Raw genomic sequence first — 19,657 nt, forward strand, 5'->3', positions numbered from 1 at the left:
TCCTCTGCACCGCCTCTCTTCTCATCCACAGTCCCGAAGCATGGCTCCTTCTTCTCTGCTCTTTGTACTCCTTTGCTCTATTTACTTCTCTGTCAGGTAAGCAACCTACTGTCCTCACCATTATATTCAATTCTCCATGTGCATCTTTGCTCACCTAAAGTCCCAGGAGGGAACCAAAATTAAAACCTAGCTAACGGGATCAGTGTCCTCCTGGAGTTCACATAGTAACTCAAAAAGATCTTTATTATTAGCTATTTTCAGAAGGAAATCTACACTATAATGCTGAGAATGTATACTCTTCTTTTGAAAGAGAAAAAAATCACATTTTAAGATAAACAGCTTTTTTTTTGTTTTAGCCCCTTATAATAACTATTACATGTATAGTTATTATTTTAATCCAATAAATATTTATCATTTGCCTACTATGTGTATAGCATGGTGCTATGTGTTTATTAAAGTATTCTGAATAAGGTTTTTTCCAAATAATAATTTTCTTAACTCTCAAAATCTGAGTTTAATTTCTAGCATTCAGGATTTTCTCTGAGTAAGTAAGGATGACATTGCTGCTGCTGCTAAGTTGCTTCAGTCGTGTCCAACTCTGTGCGACCCCATAGACGGCAGCCTACCAGGCTCCTCCGTCCATGGGATTTTCCAGGCAAGAGTACTGGAGTGGGGTGCCATTGCCTTCTCCGAAGGATGACACTATTAAGATGAATTGCTTCTCTATTACAAAAGGCCTCAAACAAAAGTTCAGCAAATTTGAAATCATGTAGAATCTGAAAACCTTCTCACTTGATATCTCTGGAAATTGGGTTTCTCATCTTCTACAAGAGGCAAGTACTTTGTGTTTACATAGTTGTGAAATTTTATCAAAGAAGGGACTCAAAACTGTTTGCTTACATTTATTTCTTATTCAGTAACGAGTATCATAATTTTTCAGTCAATCTAATTAATCTGTTTTGCTTTTTGTTTAGAGATTTTGCTTCTAAATGCTCATAATAATAAGCACCTCTCACTTGCTGAGAACCAGCCATGTGCTGGACACTTTCCTAGGAGCATTTCCAGTGTTATTTCTGTTTGCTGTGATTCATGCCACAATAAGGAGGTAATGTTTTACACTCACTAAAGTCTTCACTGAAGGAGGGGAAAAAAAAAACAATCTTTGTTATCTACAAGCTGTGTATCATGTGTGAGCCATTATCTATTTCCAGCTCTCCTGGCCTTCTTGGTGTTTTTCTCATGAAATGGACTAATTTTCTATGATAAATTACCTGTGATAATTCCATGGTAAAGTATTGGGTTGGCCAAAAAGTTATTTTGGGTCTTTCCTGTAAGATGGTATATGAAAACTTGAACGTACTTTTTGGCCAACCCAATATGTATATTGTAAGCCTCAGGATCACCCCTGTCTGACTTTTTGTGTGAACCTGCAAAACGGAAAATGATTCCAGATAAATCTCAACTTAAGGTGAAATAACTCTCTTTGTATCTTCTCAGAAAACAATTACATAATATTCTGTTGATAGGAGATATTTTAAAATATATATATATTTTCAAGGGTGTTAATATCCTTACTTAACCTAGCAGTTAAAAATTGTTTACTTTCTGTAACTAAGTCAGAATTTATAACAATTCCAACAGAAAAGGCAAGCAAGTTTCTGTACTCTCCAAACACTCTTACTTCCATGGTTACGTGGCAGGATTCACTAAGGAAAACATTCCATTTAAGTACAAAGCACTTTGTAAGTTCTTGGGAGCCAAAAGATTTCTCTTGTAAACACTAAAGTTTTTATTTTCATTTGTTATATAATTCTTTTCAAATGCACATATCATTTAGATGAGTGGTACTGGTGATGGTGACTTTGACAATTTCTATCCTATAACAAGTCAGTGATTAAAAATCTAGAGACTCATGGGTATGTCATGGGTAGTTATGTCAGTTGGATGGTTACGGGAGTTATGGTATTTACATGTGGTATTTATGGGGTTGGTATTTAACAGGCTGAACCACTAGAGGAAAGGTTCTTGAACTGTGTCTCCAGTCACCCTAAAAGGTTCTGCAGACATATTTCATGAATGCTAAAGGAAGCGTGGAAGGAAAGGATGCCAGGAGAATATATGATGCATGAAACACTGTTCACCTTGAATAGTTCTGGCTTTACTTTTATCTTGAATCTTGGGGCTTCACCTTCAATTTCACTTAAAATATTTTGTTCTGTTTTCAAAAAATATTGTAAAATCATTGCCTCCCTATTGCATATCCCTTTTGGGGCTCAGTCAGCAAAAATAAAACTAAAATAGATGCACAACAGTTCTAACTTGGTATGATATTTCCAACTTTAAACATTTAAATATCTGAGAATTTTGGTGGGCTTGATATGGAAAATGCAATCAGAAATTCAGAAGAAATTTCTTCTCTTTAGTGTGCCTTGTAAAGTAGCCATTCAGTAGTGTGATTATTTTGGTGGAGGGCTTTACTAATTACTATATACATCTATTCCTTTGAGAGTCTGTGGCCATACCACCCTGAACGAGCCTGATCTCATCTGATCTCAGAAGCTAAGCAGGGTCGGACCTGGTTAGTATGTGGATGGGAAAATGGCACGGCTACACGTGTGACAGTGTGCCAAGAGTTAGCAAGGAATATCATGAAGAATAACAGGCTTCCTGTTTTCAAAGTTCCTAAAGCTACTATAGATTAGCTCTTTTTAAAAAAAAAAAAAGGGAAAAAAATAAGTAGCCTGTGGTGCAAGCACATGCAGAGAGGCTGCAAGCAACAGAAGTGTCCCCACTTTGTCAGGAAGCGCCATGCTTTAAGAAGGTGGAATCTGAACTGTGCTGGGGGGACACGGGTAGAATTCTAAAGCACTGAAATGTGGAGGAGAGCAGTCCGAGGCTGGGTAGCGGATGAACAAAAGCAGGCTGGAAAACCAGGAGCTAGTTAGGAAAACAATGACACATCTAATTTGACTGGAGCTCAAGGTATGTAGCAGAGAACAGTTTAAAAAACAAAATAAAAAAGGAAGAAAGAAATGGTGGATGAGACTGTAGAGGGATGTGACTATAAGTTCACAGAAGTAATGTTTGATCTTTATGTAAAGCAGGAAAACATTCACGATCTAAGTATCTACAGTCTCCCCCTGCCACCTATTGACTGGGTTTGTGTCTGGATCTGGGGTGATGTTGGGACACTGGGTGGGGAGGAAAGCTGGAAGGAACTCTGAAGACTGTTTTATAAAATAATGAAATGGCCAAAGATATCAAGGGAAAGATGGGTGTAGATACGAAGAGGAAAACCCAGCTGGGGATGGGAAAAAAAAGTTCCTGGAGGAGTTCTAAAAGAGGGAACAATAGGGGTAGATGCGGTGGGGAGAGGCTTCTGCTACGATGAGGAATTTTAGCAAGTTTTGCCAGAGGGCATGCGGGGGATCCCTCCTCTCTCCCTGAAGGAACCTTCAGTGTACTCCCATTGCTCTCTGCGGCTTTCTGGGACAGATCTGTGTTTCCTTTGGCTGTGCTGAGATGGGTTTTAGGGTGGGGGAGAGGCGGCTCGATTGAGTGCAGTTCACAGACTGCACAGAGCATGGGGGCTTCCCCCAGCGCCTTGAGGGACGGGGGCCCTGGTGCTGGTGGTGACAGGAGATGCGAGTGGAAAGGACAGCGGACCTTCACCTCTGCATCCTTCGCCTCTACCCCCACCATATCCAACTCTGTCTTACATATTGTGCTTCCGTGTAAGATTTTCTTTTTAACTGGGAAAAAAGTAATAAAAGCAGTTTAAAAGGAGGGTGAAAATCACAATGGTAGGCAGTTTGAGGTGCCTCTGAAGATGAGAAATGTACTATTGGTGTAAAGTGAGGCTCAGGAATTGAAAGTATATGACTATTACATGCAGAGCGGGAAATCTGACCCATTTTTTACTGAACCGTTTTTCCACTCCCTGCCTCCCCCAGCACCGTGCCCCACCAATCAGAGATTTTCTTTCCAAACCATTCAAATTTAAGATAGTTTGAGCCTGTCCATTCTTCGATGTAGACAGCAAAATTCCTGTCTTCCTAATCTGTGGTTCAATATTTGGTAATTCTTGTACCCACTTAATTCTAATCTCTGATGCCTCCCAGGTATACCTATTTGCCCACACCTAGGTGTACATGGGCTGGGAATATGTAAAGAACATTTGCCTCAGAAGGTAAGTCCAGAGGTTCTGGACTTGGCATGAGGTTCTAAGCTGTCATATCCTTTCTGTTTCCCCTTATATCAGCACACATGCTAGATAGAATAAAGGTTAAAATATGATGACTCAAACTATCAATATACTAGGAGAAAACACAGGAAATAATTTATGATAACAGAGTACCAAAGGTCTTCTTAAGTATGGCATAAAATCTTGAAGTTGTAAAAGAAAAAGTCAATAAATTTAAGCACACATAAAATAAATTTTAACGTGGAGAATAACCATCTTAAGTAAAAAAAGAAACCCAAAATCAGAGAATAAGATTTGTGCAATGCATATTATGCACAAAGGCCTATTTTCTTTATGTATAAAGAGTTTCTTTGAGTCTCTAAGAAAAAAACTACACACAAAAAAATTGAAAAAAAAAAAGCTGTGAACAAAATTTACCAAAGAAAGAAACAAAAAAAACAAGGTACAAATAGGTCTTTGCATTAACCAGCTTCCGTAAATTTGATGCTTTAACATCTGCCCTACGTGCCTATGCCAGATATACCTTGTTCTAAACAACCTGATAATATGCCTGAGTCACCTTGCCTCCCTCATTGTCCTCCTCCCCCACATTGACAGGAGTCTTCCTCCTTGGAGGAAGAAGACTTGTCAAATGGAAACCAACCAATCCAGAGTCCACACCCTCACCAATCTCCTTTACTGGGCTCCTGGGCTCAGGTCACTGTACAACTGTCCTAATCATGACCCAATGCCAGGTGCTGGACAACTCAGGACATCGCCTATGCCCGAGTCTGCTGAAATTATTCACACTAGCCAATCCTAAGCTGCTTATCCCAAATCACTCATTCCTTCGTAGGGAAACCACAATAAAAGCTCTACGTACTGTTCTCCCTCTCCTCTGCCTCCTGATCAACCTGGTGCGTCCCCATGTGGCCCCCCCCCATGTTATGGCATGCCTCCTTTTTTTTTAGAAACGGTGAGTAGTAAACTATCGTTTCAATGACAATTGTCTCCTGACCTTTTGGCCTTCCTATACCTCACATTTTTTATTAATCCATCTTATTTATTTATGTATTGGCCATGCCCCAAAATTGTAGGTTCTGTTTCCCAACCAGGGGTTGAACACAGGTCACAGAAGTGAATGCACTGAATACTAACCACTAGATCACTAGGGAACTTGCAATACAGTATGTTTTAAAGCAGTCTTAAATCTATGAAAAGAAACTCACTTCATTTTAAGATTAATGTAAATAAAGACTATGATGATATAACCTTTTCTCTCATCAGAGTGACAAAGGTTAAAAAGTCACACAGCACACGCTGCTGAGTAAAGATGCATTTATTGTTGAGGGGAACATAAATTATTACAGCCTTTATGGAGAGCACCTTGGCAGTAAAAAAAAGAATTTTTTTTTTAAATACATGAACTCATGATCAGGCAATTCTACTTCAAAAGAATTGAAAGTAGGATCTCAAAGAAATAGTTGGACACCATGTTCATAGCATTATATTCATAATATCCAAGAAGTGGAAGGAACCCAAGTGTCCACTGACAGATAAATGTATAAATAAAATATGGCATTTTTGGCCAAACAAGTCTTTCGTGTTTTTCATAAGATGTTACTAAAAACCTGAATGAACTGTTTGGCCAATCCAGTACAAATAGAATATTATTCAGTCTTAAAAAGGAGGGAAATTCAGTCACATGTTATGACATGGATGCACCTTGAGGACAGTATGCTTAGTAAAATAAGCCAGTCACAAAAGACGAACTCTGTAAAATATCAGGTATCTAGAGTAGGCAGCACAGGGGTGAAAGAATCTGTCTGCTAGTGCACGAGACATAAGAGACACGGGTTTGATCCCTGGGTTGGGAAGATGCCCTGGAGAAGGAATTGACAACCCTCTCCAGTATTCTTGCATGGAAAATCCATGGACAGAGGAGCCTGACAGGCTATAGTCCACGGGGTTGCAAAGAGTTGGATGCAGCTGAGCACACACGCATGGATGAGTAGTCAGATTCATGGAAACAGAAAGCAGAATGTGGTTGCCAGGATCTGGGAGGAGGGGCAAATTCTCATTTGTGTCGCTTGATACAGAGTTTCAGTTTTGCAAAATGAAAAATTCTGGAAATTGGTTGCACAACACTGTGAATATACTCAGCACTACTGAACTGTACATATAGAAATGGTCAATATGGTAGGTCTACTTTTCCACAGTTAAATTTTTTTTTTAAATGAACAAACCCATTGATCCAGCAATCCCACTATTAGGAATTTGTCCTATGATTATTTCAATGTGAAATGATGTACACATGAGGTTATTGACTCTATCATTATAAGAGTAGAGGATAGAAATAATCCAAATTAATCCAAATTTTATAATGGAAATTGGTTATATTATGCTCCATCCATGCACTGAAATACTATGCAAACATTAAAAAGAATATAATAATTGTATATATGTGTATAAAAAAGGAAGTATGAATATTATGCTACCACTTACTTGTTTGTGCACAGATTTCTGCAAGGCTCTCTGGGAGACTGTGGATGATGGTTGCCTCTGGGGAAGGGGATAGCAGACTGGAATGGGTGGCAGATTGGCCTAATTTTCACTGTGTACTATTCTGCATCTTTGAATTTTGTACTACATCATATTTCTTGTATTAAAAAATGGTTTAAAAGAGAAAGATACTAATCTCATGGTTAAAATCTTTAATACCTGGCTCTCTAGTACTGTATTCTTTAGCTTCCTGGCTTCTGACTCACTGGCTTCTATCTCACTGCTTAATTGCTGAGATCCTGATCTTGTTTGCCTAATGAAAACTGTAATAATTGCCTTGTTTTAGTGGACCTTTCTGGTGTTCACTACTGCTGTGTGTGTCTGTGTTAGTCACTCAGTCGTGTCTGACTCTTTGCAACTCCACGGGCTGTAGCCTCCCAGGCTCCTCTGTCCATGGAATTCTCCAGGCATGAATACTGGAATGGGTAGCCATTCCTTTCTCCAGGAGAAGTACGTGAAGTAAGCAACATCTGTTCACAGTGACAAAAGAAGAGCATCTGAATTTACATTATTGTTTTAAATATTTAAATCAATTTGCTATAAAATAGCTAAAGAATGAAAAATAGATCATCAAAACTTGGTTAAATATATAGTTAAAATAAACACACAGGCAAGCATGCACACACAGACTAGGTTCTTGTGTCAGTAAAGGAATCAAAAAAGGGAAAAGGAAATCAAAGAACGTAAGCCAAACAGATGAAGGAACAGATGAGCTGCAGAGGGTACAGCGCTCACTGCCGTGTCTTCCTCTGGTTCCGAGGCCTGAGTCTGCCATGTGGTGGATGCTCAGGAAACAATTTCAGAATGATTAAAGGGAGATAATCTTACACGTGGGCTTCCCTGGTGGCTCAGATGGTAAAGAATCTGCCCACAGTTTGGGAGACCTAGGTTCGATCCGTGGATCAGGAAGATTTCCTGGAGAAGGGAATGGCTACCCACTTCCGTATTCTTGCCTGGAGAATTCCAAGGACAGAGAAGCCTGATGGGCTACAGCCCATGGAGTCACAAAGAGTTGGTCATGACTGAGCGATTAACACACACACAACCTCACTTACAGGAGGCAGAGAAACTGTCAATTCCTTTCGATTCCCAATTTTTAACAGTCTCTGACTCCTACTTGCCACTGATCACATGTTCGGACAGCAGAAAAGAAATACTATTTCTTTTAACCACACCCCAGATTCATGTCCAGAATCATCTTTGAAGGTGCCAAGGGTAAGGATACCCTAACATGGGACCTTCTTTTATCTTTTCCTGATACAGTTTTTACTGCTTGAATTGGGGGTGTTAATCACTTTGCAAGTGGATTATGGCTTCTTTTCCCATAAAGTGAAAGTGAAAGTGAAGTCACTCCTTCGTGTCTGACTCTTTGCGACCCTCTGTACTGTAGCCCACCAGGCTCCTCTGTCCATGGGATTCTCCAGGCAAGAATACTGGAGTGGGGTGCCATTTCCTTCCCTAAGGTAAATTTCCAATCTTTATAGATAGACACAAGCCATGTTAATACCCCAAATGTTTAGTGTATTCCAAGCATGATCCATGATCTTCTTCCATACTATAAAGATTTTAAAATTTCCATCTTGCTCTTAAAGTGAAAAACAAAACACTTTATGGGGAAAATGGAACCTATCTGTATTGTTTAATAAATTATTAGTCGGTTTAAAGTTTCTTGACAGTCAAACAAAATCCTGAAGAATTATTCTTGCAAACCTACCTAGATGTCTGAGGGAAAAGTAAAAAGATTCCAAAAACTATAAGACTTATAGAAACATTTTTAAAAGAAATTTATAGTGTGTTTTTTTTTTTAGTGCATATCTTCTAAGTACAACTATTATGGAGGTGTGATAACTAAGAAAGGATAGGGAAACCAAAGAGAAATATTTAAATGGAGCGTTAAAATATTTATCTTTATTTTTCTTTTAATATACAGTTTACTTTAAAAGTAAATTTGTAAAATCCTAAAATAGCAGTGTTTAAATGTGTGACTGTCTAGTGAAGCATGGCAGGTGAAATGTGCATCGGCGCTGGAGACAGGAGACTAGGTTGCATGCCTGGCTCTTTTATCTGCCTCGCAGTGCAAAGCAGGGCAAGCCGCAGTCTTTCAGAACCTTTAAGTGGAATAATGATATCTCAAACTTCTTTATGGAATTATTATGAAAATTAAATTACATATTTGAAACTGCCTTGCCTGTAAGCTCCTTGGGGCGGGGGGATATCTTACATTTTCTTCTTTGTAACCAGTTACTTGATTAATTAGTTTATGTATGAAAGAAGTAGAAAACATTATCTCAAGAAACTCATCAGTAACTCAAAGATCCAACTTTGAAAATGAAGGAAGCTTTAGTAGCATCAGAAAAATCACCAGTATTTTCAGAAATTTATAAAGTTCTTATTTAAAATTCCAAAATTTATTTAATCTGTTACCAGCCTTATGAGATCAAAGTGAATACAAAATAAGAAAGTGCCTTTTGAACATGTGAAAGAGATTATTTTAAAGGTAGGAAATTAGATAAATGATAGTAACATCTTTTTTTTAATAAATATGCAGTGGTAGACTATGCTGTTAAATATACATAAGAAGCAATTTCCATTCTTTTCAGAAAAGCCATCTGACTACCAAGAACCCGCTCTGTCTGTGTCTTCAGTTAAGGGCCTTCCCTGGTAAGCTCAAGACTTACATACTGGACACTTCCTTCACACCGTTGCTTATTGTGAATTTTCTGTCACTTTCAATACCATAATCCAGCCACTTTGCTAAATCACAAATCTAAACGTCAATTTAGACTCCTTCCCCATATCCATTCAGACAGTTAATTTAGCATTTTGTACTTCCTTACTATCTCTCCTATATCTATTCTCTCCTTTCCATGGCCACTGCGTGGTTCGGTCTCCACATCTTATCTTGATCACTGAAATGGCATTCTGGTTGGTGAGGTGGTGGGAATGGAAAACAGAAAAATTTAATGGATATTTAAGAGAGAAAACCAACTGACAGAATAAAGGAGGAAAAGTAGGTTTGGGAGGAAAATAACAAATTTAATTCAGAACGTGTTTAGTTGGAGGTAACTTGGGACCATCCGGGTGAAGATATTCCAAATATGTGCATATATCAGTGTGGGCAAAGCTTTAGAAGAGTAGGTTCATAGTGGACACCATGGATTTGGACGAAATGTTCTCTCTCATGTCCTACTGCTTCTGAAAAGCTTTTTCCAGATCATCTCAATGCGTTTGTTTTTTTCATTTAGTTCTAATCACACTGTTTGGCCTTTAGGTTCTCAACCATCCATTGCCTTTTGTTGATGTTTACCACCACAAGTTTCTTATTTCCCAAATTAAGCTTCTAAAGAATTGCACATTGTGGGTGTGCTCAGTGTGTCCGATTCTTTGCAACCCTATGGCCTGTAGCCTGCCAGGCTCCTATGTCCACAGGATTTTCCCAGTAAGAATACTGCAGTGGGTTGTCATTTCTTCCTGCAGGGGATTAGTACCCTTTAAAATATTTTATGCCTATGAATGTCCATGACATCTAGCACTGTGCAGCACATAGGAGTTTCTCAAAAGAGAGGAGGAGCTGAAGGGATAAATTTGAGTAAATTTTAGTAACTTTAATAACAATGGTAATTAATATTTCCTAACACAGAGCCAGGTACATAGTGGGTGCTGAATTAATATATTAAATAGATTAAGATTTAACATCTCGCTACAATTCAAAAACTTTTTGCTATCTCAATTCTTTTCCAATTGGACATGCAACTAAAACTTGATCACAGATATTATTATTACACATTTTTAAGGAGTCCAACAGTTGATAGTTTTATATAGAATCTGTTTCAGTGAAAAGGTCACTTATTAACAGGCCTAATCCATCTTAATCTACACATCCACAATACTTGCATATCCTACACTCTAACAGAATTTTGTATTATATACAGATTCACACTTTTACTTCCTTAGTGTTTTCCTCCAGTGTTCACACTGCCCCTTGTGTCTCCCAGATGCTCTATGCTACTTTTTCTCTATCCCTTGGTTAAATCAGGTCAAAGACTTAACAATGATTGGCATAAAAATTATTTTTAGGAAATGAAAGGAGTTGCTGACTAGTTCTGATGAAAAGCAGAAGAGCCAAAAGGCTCAGGCAAGATACACTCATGTTTTGGTTTTGGCTCTTGGCATTCAGACAAGAATGATTTCATGACTTCCAACGCTTGGAGAAGTTCAATATCTGACACACTGACATTTGACAACCAAGTTGACCCTTAGAAATCAGTGCTACTTTACATAACCACGTATAGATTAAAAGTAGAAATTTTGACCTGGGGAATACCATGAAAGCTAACACTTAAATTAAGCCTGAATGTGCAACAGACATGATGCTTTGAACAAAGAGACACACACTATTTGTTAACAATATTTTAAAACACTAAATATTTACTACTTATCTCTGTGCAAGATCTTGAGCCAGGTGCTGTTTAACACATGGTCCTTGCCATAGTGTCAGAGGAGGACAATTAATTGCTTATAGCTCATCAGGGTGTATATCTTGGTACAGTCTTTTCAGAAAGTCATTTGAAAGTATATCCCAGCATCAAGGACCCAGTGAGTCAGTGCTTCCCATCAGGTGGCCAAAGTATTGGAGCTTCAGCTTCAGCATCAGTCCTTCCAGTAATATTCAAGGTTGATTTCCTTTAGGATTTATTGGTTTGATCTCCTTGCTGTCCAAGGGACTCTCAAGAGTCTTCTCCAAGACCACAATTGGAAACCATCAATTCTTTGGTGCTCATTCTCACATCTGTACATGATTACTAGAAAAACCATAGCTTTGACTGTACAGACCTTTGTCAGCCAAGTGATGTCTCTGTTTTTTAATATGCTGTCTAGGTTTATCATAGCTTTTCTTCCAAGGAACAAGCATAAAAAGATTTTTTGATTTCATGGCTACAGTCACCATCTTCAGTGATTCTGGAGCCCAAGAAAATATAATCTTTCACTGTTTCAATTTTTCCCCCATCTATTTGCCTTGAAGTGATGAGACTGAATGGCATGATCTTAGTCTTTTGAATGTTGAGTTTTAAGCCAGCTTTTTCACTCTCTGCTTTCACTTTCATCAAGAGGCCCTTTATTTCCTCTTCACTTCCTGTCATTAGAGTGCTATTTCTCCCAGCAACCTTAATTCCAGTTTGTGATTCATTCAGCCTGGCATTTTGCATGATGTACTCTGCATGTAAGTTAAATAAGCAGGGTGACAGTATACAGCTTTGATGTAATCCTTTCCCAATTTTGAACCAGTCTGTTGTTCCATGTCAAGTTCTAACTGTTGCTTCTTGGCCTGCATCAGGTTTCTCAGGACAGGTAAGGTGGTCTGGTATTCCCATCCCTTTCAGAATTTCCCCCACTTTGTTGTGATCCACACAGTCAAAGGCTTTAGCATAATCAATGAAGCAGAAGTAGATGTTTTTCTGGAATTCCCTTGCTTCCTCTGTGATCCAACATATGTTCACAATTTGATCTCTGGTTTTTCTGCCTTTTCTAAATCAGCTGGTACATCTGGAACTTCTTGGTTTACGTACTGCTGAAGTCTTGCTTGAATGATTTTGAGCATTACCTTGCTGGCATGTGAAATGAGCACAACTGTACAGTAGTTTGAGCATTCTTTGGCATTGCCCTTCTTTGGGATTGGAATGAAAACTGATCTTTTCCAGTCATGTTGCCACTGCTGAGTTTTCCAAATTTGCTGACAAATTGAGTGCGGCACTTTCACAGCATCATCTTTTAGGATTTGAAATAGTTCAGCTGGAATTTCATCACCTCCAGTACTTTTGATGCTTCCTAAAGCCCACTTGACTTCACATGCTAGGATGTCTGGCTCTTGGTGAGTGACTACATCGTCATGGTTATCCGGGTCATTACGACCTTTTTTATACAGTTCTTCTGTGTATTCTTGTCACCTCTTCTTAATCTCTTCTGCTTCTGTTAGGTCCTTGCCATTTCTGTCCTTCACTATGCCAATCTTTGCATGAAATGTTCCCTTGGAATCTATAATTTTCTTGAAGAGATCTCTAGTCTTTCCCATTCTATTGTTTTCCTCTATTTCTTTGCATTGTTTATTTAGGAAAGCTTTATCTCTCCTTGCTATTCTTTGGAACTCTACATTGAGTTGGGTATATCATTCCCTTTCTCCTTTGTCTTTCACTTATTTTCTCAGCTATTTGTAAGGCTTCCTCAGACAACCACTTTGCCTTCTTGCATTTCTTTTTCTTGGGGATGGTTTTGATCACTGCCTCCTGTACAGTGTTACAAACCTCCATTCATAGTTCTTCAAGCACTCTCTACCAGATTTAATCCCTTGAATCTATTCATCACCTTCACTGTATAATCATAATGGATTTGATTTAGTTCATGCCTGAATAGCTGAGTAGTTTTCCATACTTCCTTCAATTTGGGCCTGAATTTTGCAATAAGGAGTTCATGATCTGAGCCACAGTCAGCTCCAGGTCTTGTTTTTGCTGACTGTATAGAGCTTCTCCATCTTCAGCTGCCAAGAACATAATCAATCTGATTTAAGTACTGCATTTTTGGTGATGTTCATGTGTGTAGTCGTCTCTTGGGTTGTTGGAAAAAGGTGTTTTCTTGACAAAAATCTGTTACCCTTTGCCCTGCTTCATTTTGTACTCCCAAGGCCAAACTTGCCTGTTACTCCAGGTAACTCTTGACTTCCTACTTTTGCATTCCAATCCCCTATGATGAAAAAGACATATTTTTTGGGTGTCCTTGTATGTCTTTATAGAACTGGTCAACTTCAGCTTCTTCTGTTTAGTGGTTGGGGCATAGATTTTGATTACTGTGATGCTGAATGGTTTGCCTTGGAAATGAACCAAGATAATTCTTATTGTTTTTGAAATTGTACCCAAGTACTGTATTCTGGACTCTTTTGTTGTCTTTGAGGGCTACTCCATTTCTTCTAAGGGATTCTTGCCCACAGTAGTAGATATTTGAAGATATCAACTAAAGTCGAATATAAGCCTAAACTATGACACAGGAACCCCAGTTCTAGGTATACACCCAAGATAAATGACTTCATAAGTATAAACCATGCACAAGAATGATCATGGTACTATGATTCCATTCATATCATTTTTTAAAGAGGCAAAACTAATATGTAGTGATAAGTCAGAATAGTGGCTAACTTCAATGGGAGCAATGACTTGGAAGAATTTCAAGGGACACCACTGAGTTGCAGGAAATATATTTTCATGTCAGTGTAAATATGGCATGAATGAAGAAGAGATAAATTCAAGAAATAGTTAAAGGAGATATTTAACCCTCAAACTGATAAAGAGAACACAGGAGGAGAATTAGGATTCGGAGAATAATGAATTTAGTGCTGAACATGTTGGTTAATGGCATACATAAAGAAGTGCTATATCCTGAGTATTTGTGACATTTACTGAATATATGTTACACCTTAACAAAAATTTTTTTTAAATAAAAGTTTTCAACAGGACAAGAAAAGTCTGTAGAGTGTCAGTTCTCATCATTAGGCAGCCATAGCACGGTTGAGGAGCAGGTGTCCAGAATTAACCCACACAATCCATTGATGTGACTTCATTCCCAAGCACCACTTTGAACATTAATCCCAAAGAGTGAATTTAACACAGTGTAGTCCCTGCCCTGTTACTGTTTAGTGTGATCATAATATCAGTGAGGAATTAAATCTGCTATGCAAAATATTGCATGATAAGGAGATATTCAATAAATATCTGTTAATGATCCTGTACCAAGTGAAAGGTACAGCCTACAAATGACATAAGAATTGACAGGTTGGAGAAAATACTGTGCGCTGGCTGCTCAGATACAGTTTCTTGAAGGACGTGGGAACTAAGCCAGATTCTAAAAGGTTAGGAACCGATGCAGGTTTACAAGGTGTGGCCTCTGCAAGTGTTTGATCTGATTTCTTTTTAGTGGGAGTAGCATAGTCTTCAGAGAAGGCAATGGCACCCCACTCCAATATTCTTGCCTGGAAAATCGCATGGGCAGAGAAGCCTGGTAGTCTGCAGTCCATGGGGTCGCTAAGAGTTGGACACGACTGAGCGACTTCACTTTCACTTTTCACTTTCACAGATTGGAGAAGGAAATGGCAACCCACTCCAGTGTTCTTGCCTGGAGAATCCCAGGAACAGGGGAGCCTGGTGGGCTTCCATCTATGGGGTCGCACAGAATCAGACATGACTGAAGCGACTTAGCAGCAGCAGCATAGTCTTTCAAGAGGCAACACAAGTAGGAGGATTATGGACAGCCATGACCTTGCATCATGCTTTGTGAATATGTTGCTAGTTTCCTAGCCATCTAAATATGGGAGACTCCACACTAAGATAAGTAACATAAACAGAAGATCATGAGGGCTATGTGAACTATTAGATTGCAAAAGTAGTTTGGGCCCAAATCGCAGAGTGCCATGACTACGGAACACATCCTTCATGCAATGTTAGATGAGAGCATGACATCCATGCTTTACAATTAAGTAGCACTGGGCCAATTGTATGACTAGCATTAGCAACAATAAATGCATGAGCAGCTTCTGGTTCTTTCAGTGAGATGCCAAGCATCTGGATCTTTAGAAATCGATTTCTGACTGCTTTCTTTCAGAACTTTTGTTATTCTGCAGATTCAACTTCTGTTTGGACAACTGAAGGAGGAAGGCTTATATATAATCAGTTAAAAATTTATAAGACTTGGGAATTTTAGACTTGTGAATCTTAGAAAATAAAACTAGATGCCAATTGGAATAACCTCAAGGATGTTTATTATGGAAGTAAAGTTGTTTTAAGCCAATAATTCACTCTGCAAGATTTTGCTGGCTAGAAAAAAAGAGTTCTCAAGCAGTAAAATCATTGGTGTAAATACTACTCAAAATAGTTGGACAGTTCTTTGACCTTATAATCAAAGGTATCCACTGTATTAGGGGGGTCATACCCAATGATTAATAGCTATAATTTGTGCATACATGAGTATTAACAGATTCTTGAAATATTTAATGAATCATTACCTTGAAGAGCAATATTCAGGAGAAGTTGTCCTAAGTTCTCCTTTGACATTACAAAGGAAACATTTCCTATTTCTTTATCTGTAGCTTACAAAATTTGACTATAATTTTTATTGTTAGCATAACCTTTGGTAGAAATAAACTGTTCCCTTATTTGATAGAATTATTAGGAATAGTGGTATGAAAGTAGAAATACTATTTCAAAGTTAGACATATGATGGATTTTAGCAGAAATAGAGAATCCTGATCATTTGAAAATATTAATAATAGAAGTATAAACTCATCATTATAAATATATAAGGATATAGATAGAAATATATATAAATTTGTGTAGAATAAATATATTTATGTGCCTATTCCCTATCTCTAAGAGTTCTTAGAAGCAATGACAGTCCAGTAGCAGTGAACACATCCAGCACTGAGATCTTAGTTTTCAAATATCATTCTCCTCTGAAAAGGGAACTGAAAATCCTTTGAGAAATGGCTGATCCTAGAGTTGGAGCAAAGAAAATGCAAGCTAAACATGCAATATATTCTTATGACAGAAAGTTAAAAAGTACATAAAGAATCTTAGGAACATGTCAAAAGGGTAAGTGAGCCTTCTTGAAGGAGTTACACTGACCAAATCTGGGACAATTGAAGTATGAAAATGAATAATGGCAATGATGGATTATAACTCACTGAGTAGAACTTATAAGTTCACCCTGTTGGATGGATGGATGGATGGATTGATAGATACAGGAAAGAAGAGAATATTCTACCTTACAGTAGGAAGCCAACTAATAATTGTAGAAGAAATGATAGGATAAGAAACTTGCCATTTTGCAGCCATCATAATAATAATTAATTTTGGGAAGAATCATCAGAGATGTAAAACTAGTAGGTGAAAATTTTAGCAGAGCAGGATACTTAAATGGAGGCGATATAATCCCAGTTAAGCTACTTCAAATCCTAAAAAGATGACACTGTTGAAGTGCTGCACTCAATATGTCAGTAAATTTGGAAAACTCTTCAGTGACCACAGGACTGGAAAAGATCACTTGTCATTCCAATCCCAAAGAGGGGTAATGCCAAAGAATGTTCAAACTACCATATAGTTGTGCTCATTTCACATACTAGCAAAGTAAAGCTCAAAATCCTTCTAACTAGGCTTCTTTCCTAGCTCAAAATCCTTCTAACTAGCACTATGTGAACTGAGAACTTCCAGATGTACAGACTGGGTTTAGAAAAGGCAGAATAACCAGAGATCAAATTGCAAACATCTGCTGGATCATAGGAAAAACAAGGAAATTCCAGAAAAAAAATCTGATTTTTTGATTACACTAAAGCCTTTGACTGTGTGGATCACAATAAATGGTGGAAAATTCTGAAAGGGATGGGAATACCAGACCTGTCTCCTGAGAAACCTGTATGCAGATCAAGAAGCAACAATTAGAACCAGATATGGAACAACTAACTGACTGATTCCAAATTGGGAAAGGAGTACAACAAGTCTGTATATCATCACTCTGCTTATTTACCTTATATGCAGAGTACATTATGTGAAATGTTGGGCTGAAAGAATCACAAGCTGGAATCAAGATTGCCAGGAGAAACATCAACAACCTTAGATATGCAGATGATATCACTCTAATGGCAGAAAGTGAAAAGGAGCTAAGGAGCCTCTTGATGAAAGTGAAAGAAGAGAGTGAAATGGCTGGCTTAAAACTTGACATTAAAAAAACAAAGATCATAGCATCTGATCCCATCACTTCATGGCAAATAGATGGGGAAAAATCAAAACAGTGACAGATTTTCTTTTCTTGGGCTCCAAATCACTGCAGACAGTGACTCAGCCATGAAATTAAATGTGCCTGCTCCTTGGAAGAACAGCAGTTTAAAAGGCAGAGATAACACTTTGCTGACAGAGGTTCATACAGTCAAAACTATGGTTTTTCCAGTTGTCATGTATGGATGTGAGAGTTGGACCATAAAGAAAGCTGAGTGCCAAAGAATCGATGCTTTCAAATTATGGTGCTAGAGAAGACTCTTGAGAGTCTCTTGGACTACAGAGAGATCAAACCAGTCAATCTCAGTCCTGAATATTCATTGGAAGGACTGATGTTGAAGCTCTAATACTTTGGCCACCTGATGGGAAGAGCCAACTCACTGGAAAAGACCCTGATGCTGGGAATGATTGAAGGCAAAAGGAGAAAAGGGCAGTGGAGGATGAGATGGTTAGGTAGTATTACCAACTCAATGGACATGAATTTGAACAAACTCCAGGAGATAGTGAAGGGCAGGGAAGCCTGGTGTGCTGCAGTCCATGGGGTTGCAAAGAGTTGGACACGACTTAGTGACTGAATGACAACAAAGAGGATACTTAAATAGCCTCAGATTACCTCCCCATAGGGCCTTATTAATTTCGAGATGAAAAACAATAACTTTATAGAAAAGAAAGCTAGAAGTCACCACCTTAACCAAGTGATAAAAGCTGAAAACATGAGTAATGGAACAAACTGACATCAGGTGTTCCTGATATGTGGTTTATATGTATATGTAAAACAAAAGTTCAACAATATTCAAAACATTCACACCAATAAAATATTTGGGTGGGGATTTACCTTTGCTTCTGGTTTTAAGTAAACTCTGATTTTACCCAAAGTTTTTTTAGCTTATTTTATTATTACTATCAAATTTTTTAGATGTTTTATTCAGTTATATTCATGTAAAGTTAGGAGTCCAGAATTCATATGCCCTCTAAACTTTCTTCTCAAGTACAGCTCTCAAAATTGACAAGTTGCTATGTGGTCGGTTACTATTAAAGAAAATACTCTCCTCATTTTTGGATGTTTCCTAAACGTTCATCTTATTTTTTAAAAAAAATCAGACAAAAATGTAACAAAAATCATATTCCCTGTTTTGCTTCTCTGCTAATAGAAAACAGTATATTTCAGTGCTCTTCTGAAGTAACTACATTTAGTTAACTAAATGTATATTCTGTCTGTCATTATAAGATAAAACCATTTATCTTCATTTTATTGAAATAGTCTATCCAATAATGAAAGAAATCTCTTAATTAATTTACCAACAGACAGAATGTACTTAAGTAGTTGCATGTATATAAAGATTTATTATGCCTTCAAAGTATCAGAACCTACACTACTGCATTAGTCCAGGATTATGTGATAGGCTTTTGGAAGAGAAGGTAGGGACTATTTTAAAGAGCCTCAAACAGTATGTATCACATATAGATTACATATGATAAATTATTTTGATAATGATACTAACTTCATCTGAATTTTTAAGTAGGTAAGGAGGCAAGTCTCATTGTAGTAATTTATAAAGAGAGTAATACATAAATATATATGTACCTCATGCAGACAAATGAAAGCTGGAGTTGTAGATAAATCAACAAATCGCTCATCTTGGATATTAATTGTGGGTGCAATAGCATAAATGGGGTCTTCTTGAGCCTTTCCACCTTTCTCCTCTTCCTCTTCTTGGTCTGTGTCTGTGGTACTGTCTTCCATTTTTCACAATTCTAAAATAAAATCATTCCATATTTAGCTATTTATGGATATCTTCAGTTATAAAGTAAAATTAATGGAGGATAGGATAATAAAAGCAATTAGAGTAATCTATTCAATGAAATTATAGGCCAGGAAACTTAGCTGCAATCACATTACTATAAAAGGCTGCTTTGTTGCAAAGATGCTCTCCATTGATACACTCAAAGCAATACTTTCAATTTTAAAGAGTAGATTATTTCATTAACTGGAAAAAATAATTAGTAACTAGAATTTAGGTTCCATGAAGGCAGAAAATAAACCTAATTTTGTTCACTGAGTATTGTAGTAGGCACTCAATTAGTATTCATTGATTGGATTAAT

General features: G+C 37.7%; 1 protein-coding gene across 1 annotated transcript in view; it reads right to left on the reverse strand.

The window, feature by feature from the left end:
- CCDC146 (coiled-coil domain containing 146) overlaps positions 1–19,297 on the reverse strand; it is a 116,783-nt gene extending 97,486 nt beyond the window's left edge. The window contains exon 1 of the mRNA XM_068973368.1: positions 19,139–19,297. Within this exon, the coding sequence (XP_068829469.1) occupies positions 19,139–19,297 (159 nt within the window). The remainder of the gene's footprint in view (positions 1–19,138) is intronic.
- Between the last annotated feature and the right edge of the window lie 360 nt (positions 19,298–19,657).

Source organism: Capricornis sumatraensis, chromosome 5 (assembly GCF_032405125.1).
Source record: "Capricornis sumatraensis isolate serow.1 chromosome 5, serow.2, whole genome shotgun sequence".
Classification (NCBI taxonomy): domain Eukaryota; kingdom Metazoa; phylum Chordata; class Mammalia; order Artiodactyla; family Bovidae; genus Capricornis; species Capricornis sumatraensis.